This window comes from Taudactylus pleione, unplaced genomic scaffold (assembly GCF_031769625.1).
Source record: "Taudactylus pleione unplaced genomic scaffold, aTauple2 ptg000113l, whole genome shotgun sequence".
Lineage (NCBI taxonomy): Eukaryota > Metazoa > Chordata > Amphibia > Anura > Myobatrachidae > Taudactylus > Taudactylus pleione.
The window spans coordinates 5,876,922-5,902,791 of record NW_028284515.1 but is presented as its reverse complement, the minus strand read 5'-3'; the positions used below and the strand labels follow the sequence as shown (position 1 = coordinate 5,902,791).

Sequence of the window (25,870 nt, the reverse complement as noted above, 5' to 3'; positions counted from 1 at the left end):
GGACGCATGCGAGTTCTCCTGCCGGTCCCTATCCAGTTCTGCAAGTTCTCCAGCCTGTTCCAGTCCGGTTCAACCTGACCATAGCTGCTACCCATCACTTATCGCAGTCATATTATCAAACTGCTCCTACCGGTCCCAGTCCGGTTCTACTCGTTACTCCAGTCAGACCAGCCAGGTTTCTCCTGGCTGCACCATAGCTATCCATTGCTGACATTTATCACCAAAGGCAGTTCTCACTGCTACCCAAATCTCTATGAGAGAGAGATATCTATTGTCTCCATGATTCCTGCCGCAATCATCTGCTGCTGATCCTGCTTCGACGCCTGAAACATGTAACTCTGTGACACCAGCCGTGACATCTATAGTCCAGAAGAACCAAGTGGTGAAGGATTTCTCCAACTGGTTGCAGTAGTAACACTCCTGTTCAAGGAAAAAGGACTCGAAATCATTCCCTGAGAAGCGATGGGGCAACTCTTTCTTCTCATCCTAATCCTGAGACACCGCATAATGCATTATAGGCTCCTTGCTGTTTAGGTAGGAGAGATTGATGACACAAAAATCCGAAAAAAAATATTAGCATAGACAGGGTAATACTTAGCATTACTGCCTCACAGCACTGAGATCGTAGGTTCGATTCCCTCTACGGCCCTAACTGTGTGGAGTTTGTATATTCTCCTTGTGCTTGCGTGGGTTTCCTCCAGGTACTCCAGTTTCCTCCCACACTCCAAAAAATATACTGGTAGGTTAATTGGCCCCCAACAAATTAACCCTAGTGTGTGTGTGTGTGAGCATGTAATAGGGAATATAGAGTGTAAGCTCCACTGGGGCAGTGACTGATGTGAATGGCCAAATATTCTCTGTAAAGCGCTGCGTAATATGTGTGTGCTTTATAAATAACTTGTAATAATAATGGTAATCATAACTTTTGTATGTACATATAGTTTTGTAATTTTACTAAAATTTAAATTTCATTATTAAAATGAAAAATCCCAAAACAATGTATGACCCTACACAGCAAGAAGCTATTACTGGCTTTAAGTGCAGCAGGTAATAAAACTATCTTCCAGGGCTGGATCGATAGTACACCTCCTCAAATACCTTTATTGTTGAATACACTCCACTATTTATAAAGAGTGGATTGGGTGGAAACACTTTTGAACAAGGAGAAGCAGGTGGAATGTTTTTTTATATTATGGGAATCATATATTGATGCCCTTCCACTAACAACAAGAGAACAAATTCACCACAGCCTCCGTAATACCACCTGGTACCTTACCAGAATGGCTGTGCAGGTTCCACCTATCTCCTTGAGTTGATAGGTATGGCACTGATCGGCAAGTCTCTCCCAGGTTCTTTCAGCCACATTTTTTAATTGCATCCTGATATAATTGCTACCACTTTGCACTCTCTTTTTTTTTTTTAGGTATGTTATTTTGTGATGGTTATTGTGTGATGAAAAGTATTTTTGTGTATTCTCTTGGTCCCCAGATGTTAACACTAATGAATCACTCATTTGTTACTTATGTCTTGATATGTCACTGATGCTTGGTTTGAATTTTCGAATGACAGATTGTTTTGCAACGTCTCAATAAAAAACTTTTCTAAAAAAAAAAATAATCTTGTACAATGATTTTTTTTTATACTTTGTATAATCCTATTTACATGCATCTACCCTTAACACAATACATGGAAACCAAAGTCCTCAGAAAAAGTGTTTTGGGTTCCCTAAGGAATACGATTTTGGGTGTAACTATAGAAAACAAAATCTTGGGCCAGTATTAATAAAGGATTTCCTTCTGTTTTATGCAAACGTGGTTAAATCCAATTATTTTCTATGTAACACTCCTCATTAAGCCTTTTTATATGTTTACACATCTGGCACTATAAAACAACAGAACTTAACATTTTTGAACGTGTATTGTGCTTATGCTGCTAAACAGTCAAACTCACAGCGATAATTGAAACAAATTTTCTCTAACTTCTACCACACACTACACTTAGACGCATATTTATGAAATCCTACCAAAAAGGCAGATTTCTGGACAAAGATCTATCTATCTATCTTAAGGTGGGTACACACTAGACAATGTCCCTTGAACTCTCCCCAGCACTCAAAGACACGATATGGTGCTAAAAAGTGTCCAATCTGACCAACGATCTATCGTGCGTCCTTAAAGATTTCCAGTGTGTTGTGTACGAGATTGCCTGATCTTGCCTGCTGTAGGTAAGATCTGAAGATATGACAGACGACCCGCAGGTATGCACATCGGCATTGTTATTGTGAGTGGGCACTCACGATTTGGACATATTTTACACGATTTGTCGTTCCGATGTGTCCAAATTGAGCTAATTGTGCAAAATATCGTCTAGTGTGTACGCTCCTTTAGAGATGAGCGGTTTGATTATGGCTTCAATCTTCCCGCCAAGTCCCAAAACGAGGTTAATAGTTTTCATGGACAAAACATCATATTTGTATAATATATATATTTGTATAATATATATAAATGCTCTCATCCTAATTCACGACCCCACGCTCCTTGTTCACTGTCTATTCACTCTGTGCCACCCCTGTATGTCTGCCCCCCCTTCCTTTAGACTATAAGCTCTCACGGGCAGGGCCCTCTACAATCATATGCTTTTCCTTCCCTCGCTGCTACCACCATATCTTCCCCACTGCTTACAATGGCACCCAATCTTTGGGTTCTGCTTATTTGAGCATTATGACTGCACACATAATACAGCAATGTTTATAAGCAATGTTCTGTATTGTAGGTCACTTTCGTTCCTGTTTTTGTTCACGCTGTTTCTGTACTTTGTAAGGTGCTGCGGACCCCTTGTAGCGCCATATAATTAAAGGATATTATTATTAATAATAATAATAATATAGACACTTGACAACTTCAGAAAGTTTCAGTATGTCCAAACGCTGCTGGTCCTATGCAAGTGATCTGTTATGAGGTGACCTGCCACCCATGTGCTAAAACTGTACTGTCCTGTAACCTCTTCCCTTTTGCTGGACCAGGCCAGACCCCTCCTTCCCCTCTAGCTCTATTCTTCTCCCTCCCACTCAGAAGACCAGGACCAACCCCTCCTTCCCCTCTACCCTACCACCGTCCTTCCCCTCTACCCTACCACTCTCAATTCTGCTCCTTTCCGGTCATAGGACCAGGCTCGCCCCCATCTTCTCCTCCGCCCTTCCGTCCTCACTCTACTCTGTCTGGAGGTCCGTAGGACAGAGGAGCTGAGAGATCGTCTTCATGGTAATTTCATGTGGAGAGAGGTACTGGGATGTTCTAATGTTACTGTGAGTTATGTAATGCAGCATATGGGGGATGTAGTGTTGTGATGTAGTGCATGTAGTACATCTCCAATTCTAAAAACCTGCACTTTAGTAAATATACCCCTTACTGTGATCATACTCTAACCTCTCCCGAACATGGCCATCAATATTCCAATCACTTGATAAGATAAATCTTGAGCATTGTACTAGTTGTGGAGATAATGTACAGCAATATCAAGCAGATGACAGTTATTACTAGCAGCTATATACATATACACCTATACAGTATATATACTGTGTATATATATATATACATACACATATATACACACATATATATACATATATATACACAGTATATATAAATCCTTTTTAAGGACAAGTAGTGAGCGAAGCTCTCAGTCATCATATGGGCCCACCAATTGAATTCTTAATACAAATACCCAAAATGGTATGCACTTGTAATTATTTCAAATACATGGATGAATTCTATATTCACAATGAAGGCACCATGATAGTAAACCATTGTATGTGAACATACAGTCAGGTCCATAAATATTGGGACATTGACAGAATTTTCATATTTTGTCCTCTATTCACCACCACAATGGCTTTGAAATGAAACAAACAAGATGTGATTTAACTGCAGACTTTCAGATTTAATTTGAGGGTAATTACATCCAAATCAGGTGAACGGTGTAGGAATTACAACGGTTTCTATATGTGCCTCCCACTTTTTAAGGGGCCAAAAGTAATGGGACAAACTAAACAATCCTAAATCTAACTTTCACTTTTTAATACTTTGTTGCAAATCCTTTGCAGATGCTGGGTTTCATCCCTGGTGATGCTCTGCCAGGCCTCTACTGCAAATGTCTTCAGTTCCTGCTTGTTCTTGGGGCATTTTCCCTTCAGCTTTGTCTTCATCAAGTGAAATGTATGCTCAATCGGATTCAGGTCAGGGGATTGACTTCGCCATTGCATAACATTCCACTTTTTAGCCTTAAAAAACTTTTTGGTTGCTTTTGCAGTATGCTTCGGGTCATTGTCCATCTGCACTGTGAAGCGCTGTCCAATGAGTTCTGAAGCATTTGACTGAATATGAGCATATAATATTGCCTGAAACACTTCAGAATTCATTCTGCTGCTTTTGTCAGCAGTCACATCATCAATAAATACAAGGGAACCAGTTCCATTGGCAGCCATACATGCCCACGCCATGACACTACCACCACCATGCTTCACTGATGAGGTGGTATGTTTTGGATCATGAGCAGTTCCTTTCCTTCTCTTCTCTTCCCATCACTCTGGTACAAGTTGATCTTTGACTCATCTGTCAATAGGATGTTGTTCCAGAACTGTAATGGCTTTTTTAGATGTTGTTTGGCAAACTCTAATCTGGTCTTCCTGTTTTTGTGGCTCACCAATGGTTTGCATCTTGTGCTGAACCCTCTATATTCACTCTTGTGAAGTCATCTCTTGATTGTTGACTTTGACACATATACATCTACTTCCTGGAGAGTGTTCTTGATTTGGCCAACTGTTGTGAAGGGGTTTTTCTTCACCAGGGAAATAATTCTTTTGTTATCCACCACAATTGTTTTCCGTGGTCTTCCAGGTCTTTTGGTGTTGCTGAGCTCTCCGGTGCGTTCTTTCTTTTTTAGAATGTTCCAAACAGTTGATTTGGCCACACCTAATGTTTTTGCTATCTCTCTGATGGGTTTGTTTTGATTTTTCAGCCTAATGATGGCTTGCTTCACTGATAGTGACAGCTCTTTGGATCTCATATTGAGAGTTGACAGCAACTGATTCCAGATGCAAATGTCACACCTAGAATCAACTCCAGACCTTTTACCTGCTTAATTGATAATGAAATAACGAGGGAATAGCCCACACCTGTCTATGAAATAGCTTTTGAGTTGATAGTCCCATTACTTTTGGCCCCTTAAAAAGTGGGAGGCACATATTGAAACTGTTGTAATTCTTACACCGTTCACCCGATTTGGATGTAATTACCCTCAAATTAAATCTGAAAGTCTGCAGTTAAAGCACATCTTGTTTGTTTCATTTCAAAACCATTGTGGTGGTGAATAGAGGCCAAAATCTGAAAATTCTGTCAATGTCCCAATATTTATGGACCTGACTGTATATGGCAAAACATTAAATGACTCCTATAATGTCTGTCTTCAATGCCTGCATCCTATATTATCATAGATTCATAGATGACATATTTATGATGTGGTCAGGCTCTGATTTATTTCGTTTTTATATTTGTTATATTTTCTGGTAGACCAATAAGCACAATTTAGGGCTTGCAGTTTCGTTGTTCATGTACATATCATTGGATAGTGGCCCAGTGATGGCGATTTTTTTTTTTTTATCAAGGTGATTAAACAGTAATAGAAAACTATCCATATTGCTACTTTTTCATGAATAGGCCCCATTGTGCTTTTTGGCAAAGTTTATACATATATCATTATTTTTACAATTAATAAATGATCACATTTCAAACATGTCCTTTTTCCAATTTGCTTCCTGGCTCCAGAGCAACCTGAGGAGCATGGCCAGCCATACAGTAAGACCTCATTGGCCAGAGCTGGTGAATGTTCCAGGGAACAGACAGGAAATTTTGCCCATCTCTAGGTGGTACAGTATCCTCTTATTAGGCATCCTGAAGCTCACCAGCTTTTGTGGCTCTACAGGACCAAGAGAGCAGTGCCAGCTAGCACTGGAACAACATACATTGCTAAAAGGTGGCAGAGTATACTGGAACTTGTAGTTCTACACCAGCTGAGGAACCTCAGGTTTCTTGCCTATGACTGAAAGAACAAAATATTTAAGCATAATAATTTAATTTAGAGGTTTGTTCTCCCTTTCTCCCTGTGCAGTCAACAGATGAAGTTGGTAATGTTAACATTACAGCACATGATGTGGAAAAAAAATCTAAGCAAACACATGTACTACATTAGGTCATTACTAGCTGCATGAAGAGTTTATATGAACGCTCAATCTTTACCTGGCAACCAGCCGCAAGACAGTCAAGAGACAGATTGACAGGTTGTAAGTTGTAAATAAATAGATTTCTTTTTCTCTACTTTGCCATGAGCCGAATGTTTACAAGTGACCCGTACAGATGTGACCTATGCCACCACTAAGGTATCACAGCACACATTGCAATATATTATTACAGTATTGCACAAACTTTCCATGGCATTCATAAATAGTAGTTAAATGCGTCATTAAATTGTGGCATTCAGTGTTTGGAAGAAGAAGAACATAATCCTCGTAGAACTGGAGGAAAGCGTCTAAAGCTTAATATTTATGAAGTTTATGTTATAAGCTTAAATTGCTTATGGATCCAAGTGCATGAATTATACTTTGAAACGATCTCATAAGCTTAAAACAAATGGTTTGCAGTTCAAGCTGTAGAATAAAAATAAAGAAAGATACATTTTTCCTACATATGTGCCCACCCCTATACATAACTCAGCGTGTGCTTAATCCTTGAAAGAGCTTCAAGATATTATTATGCACAAATCCACTGTTATTATTACATTACTTATGGCAGACTTTTCTACTGATGTATCCTAGTGTGACTGTTTTTATAATGGTATAATTCTAGGTTTACTGCATGACTGGATAAATTACGGTTTCTGGCTCAGTTACATCAAGGCCCTACAGGTGCACAAGCTTCGATGTATACAGTATATAAAATGTGGGAAAGAACCACATACATACACACACTAGCCAGCTCCGCCATGGTTATTGCTATTGTAAGTCATTTAGCAAGTGCAGAAGAGTGGAAGAAAAGTACAAAATTCTATATGGGGGAATTATCGGGGCAAAGCTGTACCCATGCATGGGTTTTTACTGCAGGATGGCAATGTTTGAGAAGAGAGAGAATTTGTGCCAGCTGAGGGAAGGCGTTTGGGAGTTCCTTGCAAATTTGGTAAAACAGTTGTGCAAAAGAGAGATTTATTTTGCCTAGTAAGGTCATTTAGATTAGATAAAGGGGTGGAAGGGAGAACTGCCATTTCCATTGAACAAAAATACTGGGCACCAGCTCTGAGAAGGTTCTCATCCCATATGTACAATGGGACAGCTTCCAGCTGCACTTCACTGGGGGAATGCATTTCTAGTCACAATATAAAAATAAAACAACAAAAAAACACTCTTCAAAACACACAAAGTGCCTCTCGCACTCGTGATTAATTTAATCCTTTAATAAGATTAATATAAGCAGTATTTTAGAGGAAAAACTAAAAGGCATAATTTAGTTAAAAGGCTGGTTCTAAGGAAGCGTAAGGTTGGACATTGTTGTGATGTTTACAGTTCTGGACAGAGCATCTCTTGAGATTTGTCTGCTTCTCCGCAACCGTTGGCACACTGTTAGACTGCATATGCTACTACTGCTAACTAGAATGCATCTCTCTCCCATCTGATTTTGACAGTCATTAGGGTATATGATATTAACATAGTTAAGCTGGTGTTAATATCTGGATATTTTGCTCGATCTATCCAAGTCAGTCACAAACGTTGGTTGCTAAATTACAGAAAGCAGGCCTGTTGGTGGTCAAACCCACAGTGGCCTCATCACTTGTAACCAGGATCAGACTGGCCCACAGGGGTACAGGGGAATCCCCCGGTGGGCCCCAGTGCCTGAGTGCCCACCCCCTTCGTTAGGGATCAGGTTCCAGACTGTGCACTTGAATTATACTGGACAGGACTATTGTGTATTTTCTACAATGCACTGCTGTTATTAATCTGGTACATTATCATGCATTCACTAGCAGTATTTACTATATATATGTATATATTTAAGGGGCCCAGGCCCCCTCTGGAGGCTGGCCACACCCCTAAGCATGGGCCCCTATCACTGCATTCCCCTGATGGGCCCTTTATGCCCCAGTTTGACACTGCTTGTAACACCTTTACTGAGGTCAGCAAATTACCAAATATTCTTAGTAATTGTGATCACAGGAGCTGATTCAGACCCGCTCGCTAGGAAGCCATCGCTCGTAGCTGGCCGATATTTGCAATCTGTGCATGCCTATGTATCGCAATGCGTGTGTGCGAACCACTGCGAAAAATCTGGAAGCACTCGCCCTTCTGTCTTGCCCATGTGGGCTGCACTACGTGAGCAATTGAAGGAGAGAATGGCTCTCCATAGATCAGCCATCCGAGGAGCAATACAGGCAGGCTCCAGCGAGCAGCCTGCTGCTCGTCATTGTTTGTTAGCAAAGCATGGAGTGGCTGATATTAGATCCAGAATAATAGATCACATACCCCCTAACATCAGGGGTGGTAATAGACCTAGACAATTATTGCAACTAGAATGCAGGTGGATCAGTAATTTGGATACATTATCTCCAAAAGGTCTCAATGAGACAATGGGATTGCAGTGCTTTTTGTAAATAAATCGGTTTGTGTGTCCATATAAACAGGAATTTGATATTAGTACTCTTATGCCATTATGTTTATGTATTTACATGGATTTTGACATATGTAGGAAGGAATATAGAGAGCATTACTTCTCTACATAGAATTAGAACATTACGCTGTTGATACTAAGTTTTTTATTTTTTTGATTACCTTAGTCTTAGTCTTGTGTGTTGATAGGTTCCCATAGTTACTAAGATGGTCGTGGTGGATCTATCCCCTGAGACGTCGCGGCAGCCTGACGTCACCGGTATGCAACGCTTAGTACCACACAGGTGCATGTTGTGGAGGACGGTCGACGGGCAGCAACGTCTCAGGTGAGTGACCTTAAGGGACTCATTGCCTTTGTTATGTGTGTATATAAGTGTGTATTTGTAGTCACGATGTTTGTATCCCTGATGATGGTCATGGGCCCGAAACTTTGGCTGGATTAAACTTTTGCATCATTTGCAATTAACAGCGTTGAGTGCCGCAATTTCTTCAGTTTTTTGTATTGGGGTTCGCTACCCTATGGAAAGCACCAGCACCCTTATTTCTCCATACTACTAATCATTGAGTGCCGGGGACATCGGAGCATATATATATATATATATATATATATATATATATATATATATATATATATATATAATATTAGTGTGACAGGTCAACAAGTAGTAACATAGTACCCTCCATCCTTAATCCACTTGGGGCTCAAGAAGGGGGGGGTAGACCAGCACACCACTTTATATGAAAAATGCATTTAATATATCACCATAGTAAAGTGAACAATAGCCATCATTCTCCCAGCATTAGTAACATGTCGACAAATAATACTTAACATAATCTGCTTCATATGTAAAAAGCAGACATTCCTTCCATTGCCCAACAGCTGTTTCAATGCCCATGCACCTTTCTCAACAATCTGTTGATATATTAAATGCATTTTAGATATAAAGTGGTGTGCTGATCCCCCCTCCTCCTTCTTAGGCCCCAGGTTGATTTATCAATCAACTCCTTGAGTTTCTAGATATCATAAACAAATCAATTTAGCAAAGTAAAACAATATAAGCTTGGAAAAAATAGAGTAAAAATAATACATTTGTTCTCATATTGATTCATTAAAAGATTAGCGTACAATGGGGTCATATTAGACCCCATCTCTGTACCTTGTAGTTGCAAGAAAACGGTGTAAGGTAACCTCAATAAGCACAATACGCTGTATTAATTAATTCATCAAAAGACCTGCATCATGTGTACTGGAGATGAAGTTTCCCACAAATGCTCCATTCAAGGAGGACAGAGTCCCCATGTTATAGAGCCTCTGTGGGGTGGAGTGGGGAGAAAATGGGGAGAGTAGCCACATACCAGAGACTACTAAATAGGTGGAGAGTCACAATGCACCATAGCCCTGAAGGCCAGTGAAGTGAAGTCCCTGTTTGGACAGTTTTGTGAGAGTTGAAATGCTGTACTGGGTTTGTGGGGCAAGGAGGGGATGTTCAGCTATCATATGTGCCATATAATGACATATTGATAAGCATTTTGCAGGAGTGAAGAAATAGGAGTCAACATATTTTTCTATTATTGACCTAAGTCGTGTGCTGGAGGAAGAATGAATGGGAAGTGTATTTTGTGATTAGAGATGGTCTGGCACCCAACTTATTCCAACAATGTACAGTATTGTGCTGCACTTCTTTCATCAAACACCTGTACCAGCACTTGCGTCTACATCTTGTGGCTTAGCTATTAAAATTGCATGTACGGGAACCTCTACTACATAAATCCCCATGAGCTAGCCTGGGCAGACAAGGTGTACTACTATCACGAGCACCTTAAGATACATGCACATTGACAGGGAATTATATATGGAAGACAATTTGTGTTAATTTTCATGCACACCTCAATGTGGTATAAAGAGAAATGATCAAAGATACGTGTCATGGTTTGCATTTGCCTGACCATTCCAGAGGCACTTCACAGCCATCATGCAGAATTGAATGTCCTCCTCATGTCACATAGAGGTGAAGAGGTCCTAAAATGTAAGTAGCTTGGGCTTTGAAGTGATTTTTCACTTATTCCATTTTGTTAATTTTTAGTTGCATCAGCAAACTCACAAGTTTGATACAGGCAGATTTTGTTGTGGCCTGCTTCAAAGATAAGGAAGTAGGAAATGCACTTGGGGATAGACCAGGGATAAAGAGACAGTGTGCATCTATTTTTCCTATGGTCACTGTGTGAGTAATGTGTGCTGTAGAGATGCAATAATGCCTCTGACCACAAAGTGTATTTTTGTGCAATTGTTAGCTTACAGTATTAATAAAGTCCCATGTTATATTACCTTACATGTGGCGAAAGTCCCTGGTTGTTTGGTGCTCACGCAAAATGATTAGATCAGCATGTATTTTGCTCAATGGTACACATCTCCAATACAGTAGTAGAAAAAAAGTTTGCCCCAGGGTAGGATATAAGTTGATCACACTAGGCACCTAACTAAACTCTCTGCGAGGCACTATACTTTTCTCCCTTTTCCCTACAAAATCCAAATCACCTATATAGCCCTCAACCTAATCCTCATACACCTTCATCTCTGACTTAATTTTCCTCCACACTCCAGCCTGCCCATCTTGATCTCTCTTCGATCTCACCACCTCTCTTCCAAACTGATAATCTCTTTCCACTCCTGCCTCCAAGATTTTGCTTGTGCTGCTCTCCACCACTGGCACTCCACGCTCCATATCAACCCTCCAAGTCTCTACAAAGCTTTAAACAAGCTGTCAAACTCAGTTCTTTACCAAAGACGACCAGCTCTCATCCTAGCCACCCCCATTTTGTCCTAGCACACTGTTTGGGTCATCCATGTCTTTCCCCATCCCCAACAGATTGCAATCTCTCATGAGTAGGGGCCTCTTCCCTCATGTATTCCTTTCCTTACTTATGCCATTGTCTATTCCTCTTGCTTAAAGTGGCCCTGAACCTGCCTTCTGCAGGGTACCGTTTCAGACAGCGCTGATTTTGTGATTATGGTGACTGTATATGCATAATTGTTTATTTACAGTCTAACTTTGTACTTTGTTTGTATTGTAATGTTATGCAGTTATATACGGTTATGTCTGCACTATATCTGTATATGTACAAACAAATTTGATCCCCGTTTTATAACCTCTCTGGGGTGTGAGGGAAAATTAGCCATGCTGATGTCTGCGAGGTGCCGACATTACAACCGTATTTTCCAAAAATTGTTGAGAATTTTATTTATTTTAAAAAGTTGATTCAGAAATATTGCATCTGGATTTGCATCAGTGATATAAGAAAAAAGTGACTCAAAAATGTACATTCCATTATCAAATATAACAATATATGAAGTGACATAAGAACATTAGTACACAATACAAAGAAGACTTGTACAGTAAGTAATTGAAAGGTGATGCACAAAGAAACATCGTACCTGATTGCCTCATGATAGAGCCATTTAATTTTGCATCTTTGATAACAAGGTGCTTGATCCATAGCGTTGGTGCAGTGATATCTGCAAATTAAAGAGCAAAAATAAAGTAATTGTTATCTTGTTCCCTCTTGCCATAATATGATCACATATACAGTATATACATAGAATAGTCACATCATTTAAATGTCTCTTTCAGGAGAGTACAATGAATCTAAGACCAAACTAAGGCAGAGTGTGCTGTTTGAGTAATAGCTTTAGTTTTCCACACAGAGGGGCTCATTCTAAATCACACGTTTCTCTGTTCATGAGCGCAAAAGGCAAATTTGTGCATACAGAGCATGCGCAGATGCCAAATTATGCTTTTTTTGTGTATGTCCATCCTTTTCGGAGTCAAATTCAATGTATTTCCATGAAATAGGGTGTATAGGGGGCGTTAACTGGGTGGCGACAATGTGATCGCAAGTAACCTCCCACACTTGTGTGAGCATCATGGGAGTGTTGTGGTCGTGTATCTAAAGGTCCTTGTGAAAACTACCTCTTTAAAGGTTTCGCTAGGAATGGAGTCTTGCGGGTTTAGTGATATAAATGTATTTTAACTACATTTTGCCAACGTGTGATAAATTGTATTTTTAAAACATGAATATTGATGATAATTTATGTTACGTAACGAAGAATAATGTGTCCTTTACATAATGAGCTAATGAGATATAGCTGAATCAGCGCTAAGGGAAATAAGGTACTAAACTAAAAGCCTAGACAGCGCTGACGAGAAAAACAAATGTCATAGTATAACATAAATATAAAAAATTAAGCCCATATATATAATAAAATTACATTGTATTTATTGAACAATAAACATTGTCACCTATATTGTTAAAATGTATATATATAATTCACATTTGTGAATAGACACAAACTACACATAGTTTTGCATATAGAATATATAAAGAAAAACCAGACGAGATATCCACAACAAGTATAATAAGGAGGATTTTATGATTCTAAAAGATTCCTCAATATATGAAAAAAGCTGAATTCCAGCTCCAGCAACTGATCTCTGTTGGAATAATCAATCCCACGATGTGGATAAGATAGGAACATTGTTAAAAAACAGATATTATGGCAATATAATGTTGCTGTTTGTGCAGTGGAAACAAATTGATTAAATGTTCCAAATGTTATAACAATTAGCCTTGAAACAGAATAATTGCTCAGATGGTTACAATGTTCCAACTCTTGTTACTAAGAAGCCGTTTGTTGCATTTGTCGCTGATATTTGTAGTAAAGCTATATGAGGTTTTCAATGCTGAACAGAAATGGTCTGTAACAGCTGTTTGTCAGTCTCAACAAAAGTGCAAATAGTGTTTCGTTTTACCTCCGTCTTTATTACAAGGGGAGCCGCCTGGACTTTGCAATCTGTGTGCCTTCCCGTTCTACGTCTCAGTCTCTCCATGAGGAGGCTATGCAGTGCAGGAGCACAAGTCGGAGAGGCCCGGTGTTGTTAGTGGGAAATAAGGGGCTTCAGGCAGACACGGTCATCTTTGAAAAGTCTTTTGGTCAAAGACAAAACACATCAGTTGTGGGGAACCGATTCGAAGAGAAATCCTTTGTTTATATCATGAGATGTATCTCTTGTTTAGTGTACAAGTGCAGCGGTATACCGGTCACTTTTAAGGTCTGGTCCTAATGATTTATGGAGCACGAAGTGACAAGTTTCCAATAAGCACTTTTATTTGTACTTTTGGGCTTGTTCCTTCAGTGAGTGTTTTAAAAATATAGTAAAACCATTATTTCTATCTTGTCAGACTTTTTGTGAAATTAATCTCTTCCTGTATCTTATTTTCAGGTTCTTAATTCAGCTGATATATCAACTGTGGTGAGAGGGGTAGTCTCCCACCTGAATTGCCCACATTCTGGTGGGATCAGCTTCCTTTAAGGGAGAGGAAAACAAGACCGGCACATTCTGCAGCCTGGGAAGATAGGAGGACGCCTCTGTTTTCAAATTTGGTTCTGCAGCCCACCAGATTCCCAAAAATCCTTTGTCCTGTAAACCAATGCCTCCACAAAAGGCTTGGAAGCTGTTTTGGTACAACATTATGGGAGAAGAAAAGCCGGTCCTTTTGGTAAATTGTTGCCACGTAAAACAAAGTGTGCTACTGTATAGTCAAGCTGGAATGTTTGGCGATAATACCCCCAGGAATATTATCTTCTGGGAAGGGAGTTTTTCCGAGTCACGGATCACACACCCTTGAGGTGGATGCACCTTAACAAAGAGGTCAACCCCAGGGTTACACATTGGTTCTTGACCCTCTAACAATACAAGTTTGTCGTACAGAATCAGCCTGGGGTTCAGCATAGTAATGCGGACGCATTGTTCCGAAAGTTTGAAAAGACTGAATGGTCTCGGCTGTTGAGAAGAGAAAAGTGCACTTCCCCAACTTGGAAAAGCAAAAGAGAGGGATGTGTGGTGAGAGTGGTGGTCTCTCACCCTGAAATGCCCACATTCTGGTGGGATCAGCTCCCTTTAAGGGAGGGGAAAACAAGACCGGCACATTTTGCAGCTGCAGTAGAAGATTGGAACTGCGGGTTTTCTGGGCTGCACAGCTCAGAGTGAAAATATGGAATTCCGGGGTTTCCGGGTTGTTCAGTATGTAGTGTCTGTAATGCATCTCTTTGCTATAGTCTTGCTTTTGCCTATCTAGCTTTCATATCCCATTCTTGGATATTTATCTCTGGTCTGCCTGTAGTAATAACATCCCACAATTCTCAATATATTTATCTCAACCACATCTCAATCTACAGCTGATAATTGCTTAGGATAGTTACTGTTAGTTTAAGTTCTGAGCTGCTGACTATTTTGTTTTCGTTTTCTTCTTAAAACTGTATTTCAAAGTGTACTGTATAAAGTTACTCACATGGCCCTGATTCAGCAGCGATCGCAATTGTAATTACGCATGCAATTGGCCGATTGTTGCACTCTGCGCATGCGTATGCAAACTGCGATCGGGCTTGCGATTGCAGTGACTACGTAGACCCATCGCAGAGTGATTGGGAGTAGTCGTTGGCAAAACGCAGGCGTGCCAGTGCATTTGAACGCCGTGGCAGGGGCGTGCATAAATTAGCCACTGCGATGCCATACGCAGCTTGGGCTGTCACTGCCCGCAATGAGGGTAGCAATTTCTGAGTGAGGTCAAACCTTGTGCAAATGTGCGTGAGGCTGCGATTGTACTAGATGTTACCGATGATTTTGCAGTCTTGCTAAGTATTAAGGAAGTGTGTAAGGTAAGGTGGGCGTCCTTATGTTAGGTGATCGCAGACATTAGCATATCTTCACAGTGAGACTGCGTGCGTAATCGCTATTGCGATCGCGGTTGTGATCCGTACTGAATCAGGCCCATGCACTCTACTCATTTTCACAGCAACATTGCTTGTATCCTTGTGTGTTGTGTACTGGGCCCATACTCTAGATGGACGGCTGCGCAATTCCATCCATCTCGGATGCAAATGCAGAAGGAAATGGTTGCATCCCTCTCGGAAAAAACAGGGGCGGCACGCCCCTATTTCCTGGAATGGTGACCAGGCATACCCCCGGGCCAGATTCATTATTGATCGTAACTGCGATTACGCATGCGATTTTTTGCGATCAGTGCATGCGTATGCATTGCAGTGCGTGTCCAAGCCACTGCGATCGGGGCTACGATAGCAGAGACTAAGCAGACCCATCACAGAGTGATTGACAGGAAGTGCCATTTGTGGGTGGTGACGGGGGGGTGGTCGGTGAAATGCAGACGTGCCAGTGCGTTCGAACGCCGTTGCAGGGGCATGCATATATTTCCACTGAGATGCTGTACGCAGCTCGAGTACACAGGCATGCGATGAAGTTAGCAGTGTCTGAGTAAGGTCAGACCTTGTGCAAGTGTGCGTGAGGCTGCAATTGTACTCGATGTTACCAATGGTTTTCCAGTCTTGCAAAATATTATGGATGTGTGTAAGGTAGGGTGGGTGTCCCTATGTAGTGCTGTGACGGCATAGCGTTTGCAATGGATTAGCATATCATCACAGCCATACTGCGTGATTAATCGCAGCCTCGATCGCAGTTGCGATCTGTAGAGAATCAGGCCGTATGACCATAAAATTTTTAAGACAAGGCAGTGCTTGAAAAACTGGATGTACAGATTTTGACATAACATACAAGATTAGTTCTTTATGAAGGACCACTATTTGTAAGCTAAGTGGAACAGTCTGAATAGACCCAGTAGGAAACACATTCCCATCAATAACTGTAATGAATAGTGAGTTCTCCAAATAAACAGCAGGAATATGGTACTTTTGAACCAGGTCCAGTTCAATTAAATTACCAGCAGCTGTTGGAATAGTGGCTGGAATGCGATGTGACATTCTGGAACGGCACATTGCGGCCAGTAACATCGCTAGCATTTTCCTCACACTCCAAATACATGTGCAGGAAAATTAGCGAAGTTGAGTTGCCATAACATGCAAAAAATGTGCGCAGCAAAAGATCGCGGTGATGTTCGGTGGAAGATTACCTACAAGTGAATTGCCCCCAAAATTATAGTGGTTAATACCAGACAAAGGTCTGCTTGTTAAACTTCCGCATAATGGCCTGTCTGTTTACACTTCCCATTTAATTATCAAAAAAAGAACTTGATCATATAAAATAGCACTTATCAAACCATCTGTCTAATTTGAGGATATTGGTTATATTAGTATTTTTTTCTAAACACCATAAATCTCTGCACTTGAACAAAGTTAGTAGAAAGGTGCTGATACTTCAAAGCAGGGTGTGATTACACGTTATAGGCACCATAATACTACATGCCCCAGTCTGCATTGTGTTCGCGAGCACATGACCTGATCAGGGGGGAGGTGATTTCCTGAGTCACAGACTGAACCTGCCATGTGCTGGGAACAGGAAATTGCTGACCTGTGGGTCATTGTCACTTTTGGAAACTATCGAATGGTGAAAAAGAAATGAAACAAAAACAGGTGTTCATCACAGCTATTTAAATGGAAAGATTAGGGACAGTTCACTAGGTCCTGACACCATGGATGGATATACATTTACACACACAATATTGTTTTCACATAATTTCAGTAGTTATCACGGTTTAGAAATTTGCATTGGAAAATGTTGAGCCCCAGCTGCAATATGCAATAATTATTGTGGGCAAAAACTCAGGTAGTGGCAAAGACAATTATAAGTGTGTGCTTGCATAATAGTGGCAAACATCCAATAAACAAAACAGTAACATAACATCACATGCACAGTGACCAGTGACCTGGAAGGAGTATTTCAGGAGGCATTAACCACTTCACTGACTACATTTTTTGGAAAAAAAAAAGTTTCAAAATTGTTGTTTCTTTAATTTGATTTCATTGAGTTTAGAACATGATTTAAAAAAATATATTTTAATATTTTAATGAATATATATATATATATGGGGTGTCTCAACCCCCCCCCCCCCCTTCTGCATGGGCAGTTTAAGGCCCCTGTGAAGCCTCCATGCGGGCCTCCTCCTCTCTGGCAGAGCAGTAGACTCTGGCTTTATGCCAAAGTCTACAGCGCATGAGGTGGTCTGCGTGAATGTGATGCCCTGTCCATGTTCCCGGTGACTTCTCTACTGCGCAGGCGCAAATCACAGGGAAAATGGGCATCTCGTGATTTTTCCGGTGTTTCTGTCTGCAGCACCAGCCGACACGGGACCCCGGAGAGGTAAGTATACTTATATATGGGTGCAGGAGCCTGTGTACACCACACACCCTGCACCCATTATAGATAAGCCAAAGCTCCTCTGAGTTCCATAGGCCCCCACTGTAAAATGACCTCCTATCCCCTAGTGGCAATAGATTCCCCACCAGTAATAGATCCCCAGTGGCGTTACACCCCTAGTTTTAATGCAGTATATTTTCAGTGGCAGAGCCCCCCGCCCACCAGCGTTGGTAGGTTACTACTGCGTTAGTCCACTCCAACCATGTGTATGTATAATACCCCCCTCCCCCTCAGGACCAGTAAATGTTCTTGCGGGGCATCACCCAGCTCCTGTTGACAAAAGATCATCCCCTCTGTGGCATTGTTCCTCCCCATAATGCAGAACGTAGGGGAGCATGGGTCGGGGAGTGGGGCAGGTGACTGATGATCAGGCTCCCCAGCTTCAGCTGATCTCTTGCAAAGATCAATGTTTCAGTGCTCGGAGGGGAAGTAATTCCCCTGCCTTGCACTTTTGACAGACGCATGCTTCCCCGAGTACTATTCGCATGACGTTCTAGGGTGCGATTTCGGCACTGCCAATGCAATAGCGATTATGCACGCAGTTCAACTGCTATAGTATGCTAATTCATTGTGATCGCAATGCCACCGCAGCACTACATAAGGACACCCACTTTACCTTACACACATCCGTAATGTTTAGCAAGACTGCAAAACCATCGGTACAAGCAAGTACCATCGCAGCCTCACGCACACTTGCACAAGCTCTGACCTTACTCATAAATTGCTAACTTCAGTGCATGCTATGAGGCCTCAGGCTGCGTAAGGTATTGCAGTGGATAATTTATGCATGCCCATGCAACGGTGTTCAAATGCACTGGCACGCCTGCATCTCCCCGACCACCCTCCCGTCACCACCCACAAACGGCACTTCCTGTCAATCACTCTGCGATGGGTCTGAGTAGCCGCTCCAATTGCAATGGCCATTTCGAGCACTGCGATGCATACGCAGTACGTGACAATCTGCCGATTGCGTGCGTATTAATAGTTGCGTTCCTTGCTGAATCAGGCCCTGTATTAGATAAAGGACACCTACAAGGTGATACTCTGGGGGAAATTTATTAAACCCTCTAAATTACACCATATTAGGAGTATGTTTTAGGTTCCCCATCTCCTTTACAATATTCCACTAATGGTATAACATCATAGCCTTCGTGCCCGGTGCTGTCAGGCTCTCTTTTTCTCTATCCGCCACCCCATTTCCATCTCTCTCCCCCTCGTCTCTTTCTCTCTCCCTCTCTTTCCCTTTTAGTCTCTATATATATCCCTTCTTTCCCCTCTCTATCTCTTGCCTGTCTCCCTCATGCTCCCCTCCCCCTTTTTTTTCTCTATTCCCACTTTTCTCTCTTCATTGAGAGAGTGGCGGCCATGTAAATTGCACCTGCTGCAGTAAAGTGGCCAAGCTTTACACAAATGATTGAGTAAGTTAGTGGAGAAGTTTGGTGAGTGGGCTGGCCAAGCTGGCAGAGGGTGGAGGTGGTGGCAGAATGTTATTAGTCATTGGTGGCAGTAGGTGCTGTGAGTGTGGGGCACGTGGGGGACACATGTTCGATGATGAATGAAATGGGGTGTGGGACCGGGATCAGGAAGACAAATATTCAGAATGTGTGAGAACACAGCCATTTCTACTTCATTATTAACCAGGTCTGAGCTATTGGTGATCAGGTTCTGTACTTATGCCTTTATGTTGCACTTCGATGAAGAAGAACATTTCAATGCACGCGATGCCCAATGTGACACGCAAAGTACCTCACACTTTCCACAGAAACAAATCGCCATATACCACAATTTTTATAATAGCATAGAATTCTACTCGTGATACGTATGTAGGCATATATTGTCCATTGTACACAATGAAGGATACTGGCCATTTGAAATGCAGGAAATAGTGTACAATGTGAAAACAATGACCAGATCACTCATGATAAGGATGGCAATACTATATCTATATTTAGCTAATGTCTAAAGATGAACATTTCCTTTTGTCTAAATAAAAGTTACTGGGGCCATCTATCTGTTTGATGTATTGGAACAGTTACTGAAATATGATAGAATGGTAGATAAGGCATCGTTATAGTGTGATATAATGAGCTTTAAAATGAACAATCCAACAAGAGTTCAATTGAAAAGTTAAGTGACCATATATGCTGTAAGAAAGGTTCCCTTACCTTCTCCTTCGAAAACAGGCCGAGTCTCCATTGTAGGTGTTGGCTTGGATCCGTCATCTGAATTGAGAATGAGAAAGAAACGGAAAGAAACTACCATTATTGAGGTAAATGCTATCTACTCTACAGAACTTTTGAATGTTTGGGGTTTGCAACGTGGCCCGGCCACGTCAACATACAGACACGAACAACAAGTTATAGAACTAATCTATACATGGAAATGTTAGTCTGTTAACAATATTTTTTTTTGTAACTAAGCATTGGAAAGCTTAAATTTTGATGTATCACTGAACCATGCCATTAATGAGATAGATAGATAGATAGATAGATAGATAGATAGATAGATAGATAGATAGATAGATAGATAGATAGATAGATAGATAAAACTATTAATAGAGTGGTGACCTTATATACTGGGGGACAAGAAAGAAAAACTGATGGTTAAGGAGCTGGTAACCAGTATCTTGCTAGACAAAAACTCTAATTGTAAAACAAACAAAAGATATAGGTGTTGCGCTAATAAATAATTAATTAATAATGACTGGACATGGCAAAAATCAAGATCAAGACACCAGATGTAAAGTTAGAAATAGTTCTTTATATAATATGCATAAAAAAAGTGACAATGTAACAATATACAATAATTAAAACTGGAAAACTGCTACAATAGCTAGTACGTGAATTCCCTGTTGTGGGGACCGTATATATATATATATGAAACAATCTGTCCAGAAAATATATGAGTCTCACTGGACATCCATACACATAATTAAAGTCTTAGTTCACCTTCTCTGATCTCCAGGTCCAGTAATATTAAGGCGTTTAAGCAACTCTGTGTATTGGAGAGCTGAGCCACTCGTTTTGTGACCTCCAGGTCTGATAATAATCGGTCACTTACTGGGCTCAGTGGATAGTGCTGCTGGTATAGTGTCTCCCGTTTGAAGACCGCTGACAGGTGATCCAAGGACAAGCGTGTCCGGAGGCTAGAATGAAGTCAACTCCTGACCGCCTTCACCTTACTCCGTGCACAGTCCAAGTGCAGTGTACTCACGGTGCGTATAGAAAGTAGCGCTGGCGGCTCTCATGAATCAGAGAGACAATCCTTAGGAAATGTCCAGCAGGTTTAAAGGCAAGATACTGTAGTAGCAGTAAGTCTAAAAAAACTCTTTTATTGTGTAAAAAACCCTACACGGGTTACACCTATTTCAAAATCTTAGATCAGAGCCTATTCTATTTGTAATTCACTTTGCTGATCATCCCTTTCTAATTCCCTCAGGGACTTAGGGGGGTATTTATCAAAGACTGGAGAGAGAGAAAATTGTGAGAGATAAAGCACTAACCAATTAGCTTCTAACTTACAGTACATTTTACAAGTTGTTTTTGGAAAATGAGTTAGGTGCTGATTGGTTAATACTTCTCTCACAAATTTATATCTCATCAAGATTTAGGGCCTGATTCAGAGCCGTTCGCTATTTGTGGTCGTTCGTTCAAAAACAAGGGGTGGCTATTCAAATGATCCGTTCGCAAATTGCAGTCTGTTCCCACCTCTAAGTCTGAACGAGCGAGCAAAACATACGCTCGTTTTTTTGATAAAAACGCCCCCTGGCCGCACGCACCATACGTCATGTCCGCTATTTATTAGATTAATCGAGTACATCGTACAGCGTATGAACTGCTCGCTATTCTTGTGGTTGGTGTTTTCAACCGCTATTTTGCGAGCAGTTCTGAGTTAAAAAAAAACAAGTGACGTGGTCAATGACGCTGCTGTATTAATTATGCACTCCCTTAAAACGCCCGTTTTGACCTTTAAGCACGCCTGCGTTCGGATCTCCACTCCCCGTTTTCAAGCACCTTCCCCTGTTACCACCCACATATGCCTCATTCTGTCACTCAAAATAGCAGGCCCTCGCTATATTGCGTACCAACGATTTTCGGCCGCACTGACTGGTTCGCTCATGCGTACTAAAAACCGTACGCATGCGCAGATGTGCGAACATCGCTCGGAACGAGCGTACTGCCGCTAGCGAGTGGCTCTGAATGAGGGCCTTAGTACATAGGGACCTATGTCCTTCTGATTGTTCTCTACCTCTTGGTCATCTTGTGGGCCTAACCATAACATCGAATAAGGGCACACAGACAAGTTTTTCACCCTTGAGTCCTTCCACATTGTGAAAGGGTGGATGTGGGTCATGTGCCTCTTTAATACAAAGTGCCCTACAATGTCTCCTGGAGCCTTGCAACTCATTCTTCCAAAATTGTCATTGATTGTGAGGGTTTTAATTCTGTGTTGACTTGACCATGTCTCTATGGACTTCAACCCCTACGTTACTTGTATTAGCGCTTGCTTTTTCTTTCTTTAGAAACAGTAAAATGTATTGATAGAAAAAATGACACATTGAGTCCTACAACCAATGAATTACTCCAATGCATAGGCATGGCATATTCACAGTGTGACAATATCCAATGTTGGTTAAATCAAGGACCATATTGCTTTGACATTTCAAATGCAACCACTTTTACTGTATAAGTTTTCAAATACAGTAGTGATTCCATCAGTAGCTAACTAACACTACAATAATGTACACTACTACTTCATGTTTTTGGTGCATTGCTGTTTAACAAATGGATATGGATTGTGGGCCTGATTCAGACCTGCTCGCAAGCGGGTCGATGGTCCCCCACTGCGCATGCGCCGCCTCCGGTGTGCGCATGCGTGAGACCCGTCCAGCGATGGCAGCTCAGTCGCTACGGGTCTCTCTACAAGACGAGGCGGCTGTCGATGGTGAGTGACAGCTCGCCCCGTTTTGTAGGTGGGGAGGGGGGGGGTGGCTGCACAAACGCAGGTGTTCCATTAGGAAAGCCTGGCGTTTGTGGGCGGCCCTACTGACATCACTAGTGAGAGCTTATAGACTAGGGGAGTGGGTGTGAAATGGGAAAAGAGAGCACTTATGGTGAATGCTGAGTGGATCATGGCTGTATTCCTGTCCTACTGTCCTATCCCCATGCTTTACACAGCAATTACCATGTGTACATCCCGTAGAGGAATTCATTATCCTGTACTGTATGTTAAATGCAGTTTGGGAGGAATTGAACATGGCACTGGAAATGTATGGTGTGCACCAGCTTTCTGATGTGACTTAATAGAATGTACTAGCGTGCAGTGGGTGCATATCTCTTGCCTGACTTCTTCCTGTTGCATTAGGGGAAACCTTAAAAAAAAAAAAACATTATAACATTTTGAGAGATCTCCCCGGGGAGCAGAAAAATGGACACTGCTGTATAGCATCTGCTTTTCTACTACACTGTATGATTAAAGAAAGTCGGGAGTGAAAGATCAGAACGTTTCTTGCGCTGTAATGATGCCTTTGATTTAACATAAACATTAATAGAAAAAATGACATCCATATTTCTAAGACACTATTCTCTGAGGACGAGCCAAGTTACTGTACCTGACGCTGATATTTCAGTTACGATAACCAGAGCCAGGCCGTGGCATTGATGCGCTCTAGGTAAACTACAGTTTCTAGGTCTACTTGATTCCCCTTTCAAAGTTTATCACAATATATAATTCACTCTTACCTTTTCTGTACCGCCCTGCATACAGATCACTATGGGAGGATCAGACTGACACAATAAATTGCACTCTACTTACTGGAGGACTAGCAAAGACCTATCCATACACCGTATTGCATGACTGCTATCAGGCTGCACATACAGTAGGACTAAAGAATTTACTACTATATTACACAGCAACTACAAAGCATTAACCAATTCTGTAACTTGTGCATCCTCCTTTTTCAGTCTGTCACCTAGAAATTGAATAAGGTGTCTCATTAAATCTATGGCCTCTAGCTACTAAGTATATTTAATACATTTTGTTATTGAACCCTTTTGGTCTGCTGTGGTCATAAAAATAAGAGCTTGAAGTAAATTACCTTTCACCTTTTAAAAATAGCATATAAAGTATTTAGGTATTTGACACTGCTGTATTAACATCTAATGCTGCATTAAGTCGACAAACCTTTTAAGTTCATCACTTCAAAATGACTACAGAATGAATGTGTGTGAGTAGGAGGACCAATCGGAAGTCTGTGATGGCAGATACTGATTGGTCCTCATACCCGCCTCCCTCTAGGAGGGTTACACCATCCAGGTTTTAAATCAGGGATGCAGCGGCTCCAGGGAATGGCGTCTTAAGGTGAAAGTTCAGTATCCATACATAAATGAAATATGTCTAACGAACCCAATAAGATACAGTATCCCAGTCTTATGTTTAAATTACAGCACCACCTACTGTGTGTGTACTTCAATAAGTTTAGTTTATTCTAGCTTATGATAGACAATCAATACAGTTTTAGCATTGCATACTCTAAGAGGCCTATATAACTAAGAAACATTGGCCCTCATTCAGAGCCGCTCGTTAGCGGCAGTACGCTCGTTCCGAGCGATGTTTGCACATCTGCGCATGCGTACGGTTTTTAGTACGCATGCGCGAACCAGTCAGTGCGGCCAAAAATCGTTGGTACGCAATATAGCGAGTGCCTGCTATTTTGAATGACAGAATGAGGCGTATGTGGGTGGTAACAGGGGAAGGTGCTTGAAAACGGGGAGTGGAGATCCGAACGCAGGCGTGCTTAAAGGTCAAAACGGGCGTTTTATGGGTGTGTATATTTAAAACAGCAGCGTCATTGTTCACGTCACTGGGTTATTTTATAGCCAGAACTGCTCGCAAATTTGTGGTAGCAAACACCAACCACAAGAATAGCGAGCAGTTCATACGCTGGTCGATGTACTCGATTAATCTAATAAATAGCGGACATGACGGAGGATGCGAGCGGCCAGGGGGCGTTTTTAACAAATAAACGAGCGTAAGTTTTGCTCGCTCGTTCAGACTGGTGTGAACAGACTACAATGTGCGTACGGATCATTTGAATAGCCACCCCTTGTTTTTAAACGAACGACCGCAAATAGCGAACGGCTCTGAATGAGGGCCATTGTTCCAAAGGATTAGAATGTTTTCCCCTAAATGTCATGTTGTTAATTTCTTAAAATACTAATGGGAAAAAAAAAAAAACTTTTTTCCAGGCGCGCCAAACTTTTTTTTTACAATACAATTTTTTAAAATTGAAATGTGAAAAGGTAAAAACTATAACTCAAAATTAAAAGAATGTTGTCAATATACAGCCGCTCTCCCCAGCTGGTAGAATAATACGGGTCAGATGGCCAGATCCTGCATAGTTTAGGAGCTGCTCACCTATTCTGGTGTTAGTTTTCTGTCTGTGCGACTACATTTGATTGTAGACATATTAGAATGGATGTTGTTGAGTGGACACAGCAAGGTATTTCCCTCCAATCAGCTGCACGATTATTTCAAGCATTACATTCAACATGTGTACTTTAAAAATTGTCCAAGTCATTACGCCTGGAGAAGTAACCATAACAACCAGAGCTGGTAGGGGACCATCATCATTTTTCTAATTAGCTACATTACGAGATTTCTTGACAATAGCCTGGAATTTGGATGACAACTTCCCTTAGGCTACAGAGTGACAAGGACAATGTTTTAGCGGCAATAGCAATTGAAAACAAATTCTGGAAGAAAACAGTTAGACAGTCAGCATGTCGATGATCAGAATGTCGAAATTCACAATATCGACAGCGGAACGTCAAAATTAATGACGTATATATGGTTCAATACAGGGGAAGAACTATAGGAGACAATGGAGGCACCTGCCACCAGGCTCCAGCTCTGAAGGGGCACCTCCTACATTGCCCAC

General features: G+C 41.3%; 1 protein-coding gene across 6 annotated transcripts in view; it reads right to left on the bottom strand.

Moving 5' to 3' along the window:
* The window catches only part of SMOC1 (SPARC related modular calcium binding 1), a 300,868-nt gene that overhangs the window by 56,447 nt on the left and 218,551 nt on the right, over positions 1-25,870 (bottom strand). For 4 of the 6 annotated variants that reach the window (XM_088471210.1, XM_088471207.1, XM_088471206.1 and 1 more), the window contains 2 exons: positions 20,097-20,186; positions 12,141-12,221 (listed from right to left, as the gene is read on the bottom strand). In XM_088471210.1, the coding sequence (XP_088327336.1) occupies positions 12,141-12,221; positions 20,097-20,186 (171 nt within the window). The remainder of the gene's footprint in view (positions 1-12,140; positions 12,222-20,096; positions 20,187-25,870) is intronic. The other 2 variants (XM_088471208.1, XM_088471211.1) reach the window with 1 other exon arrangement.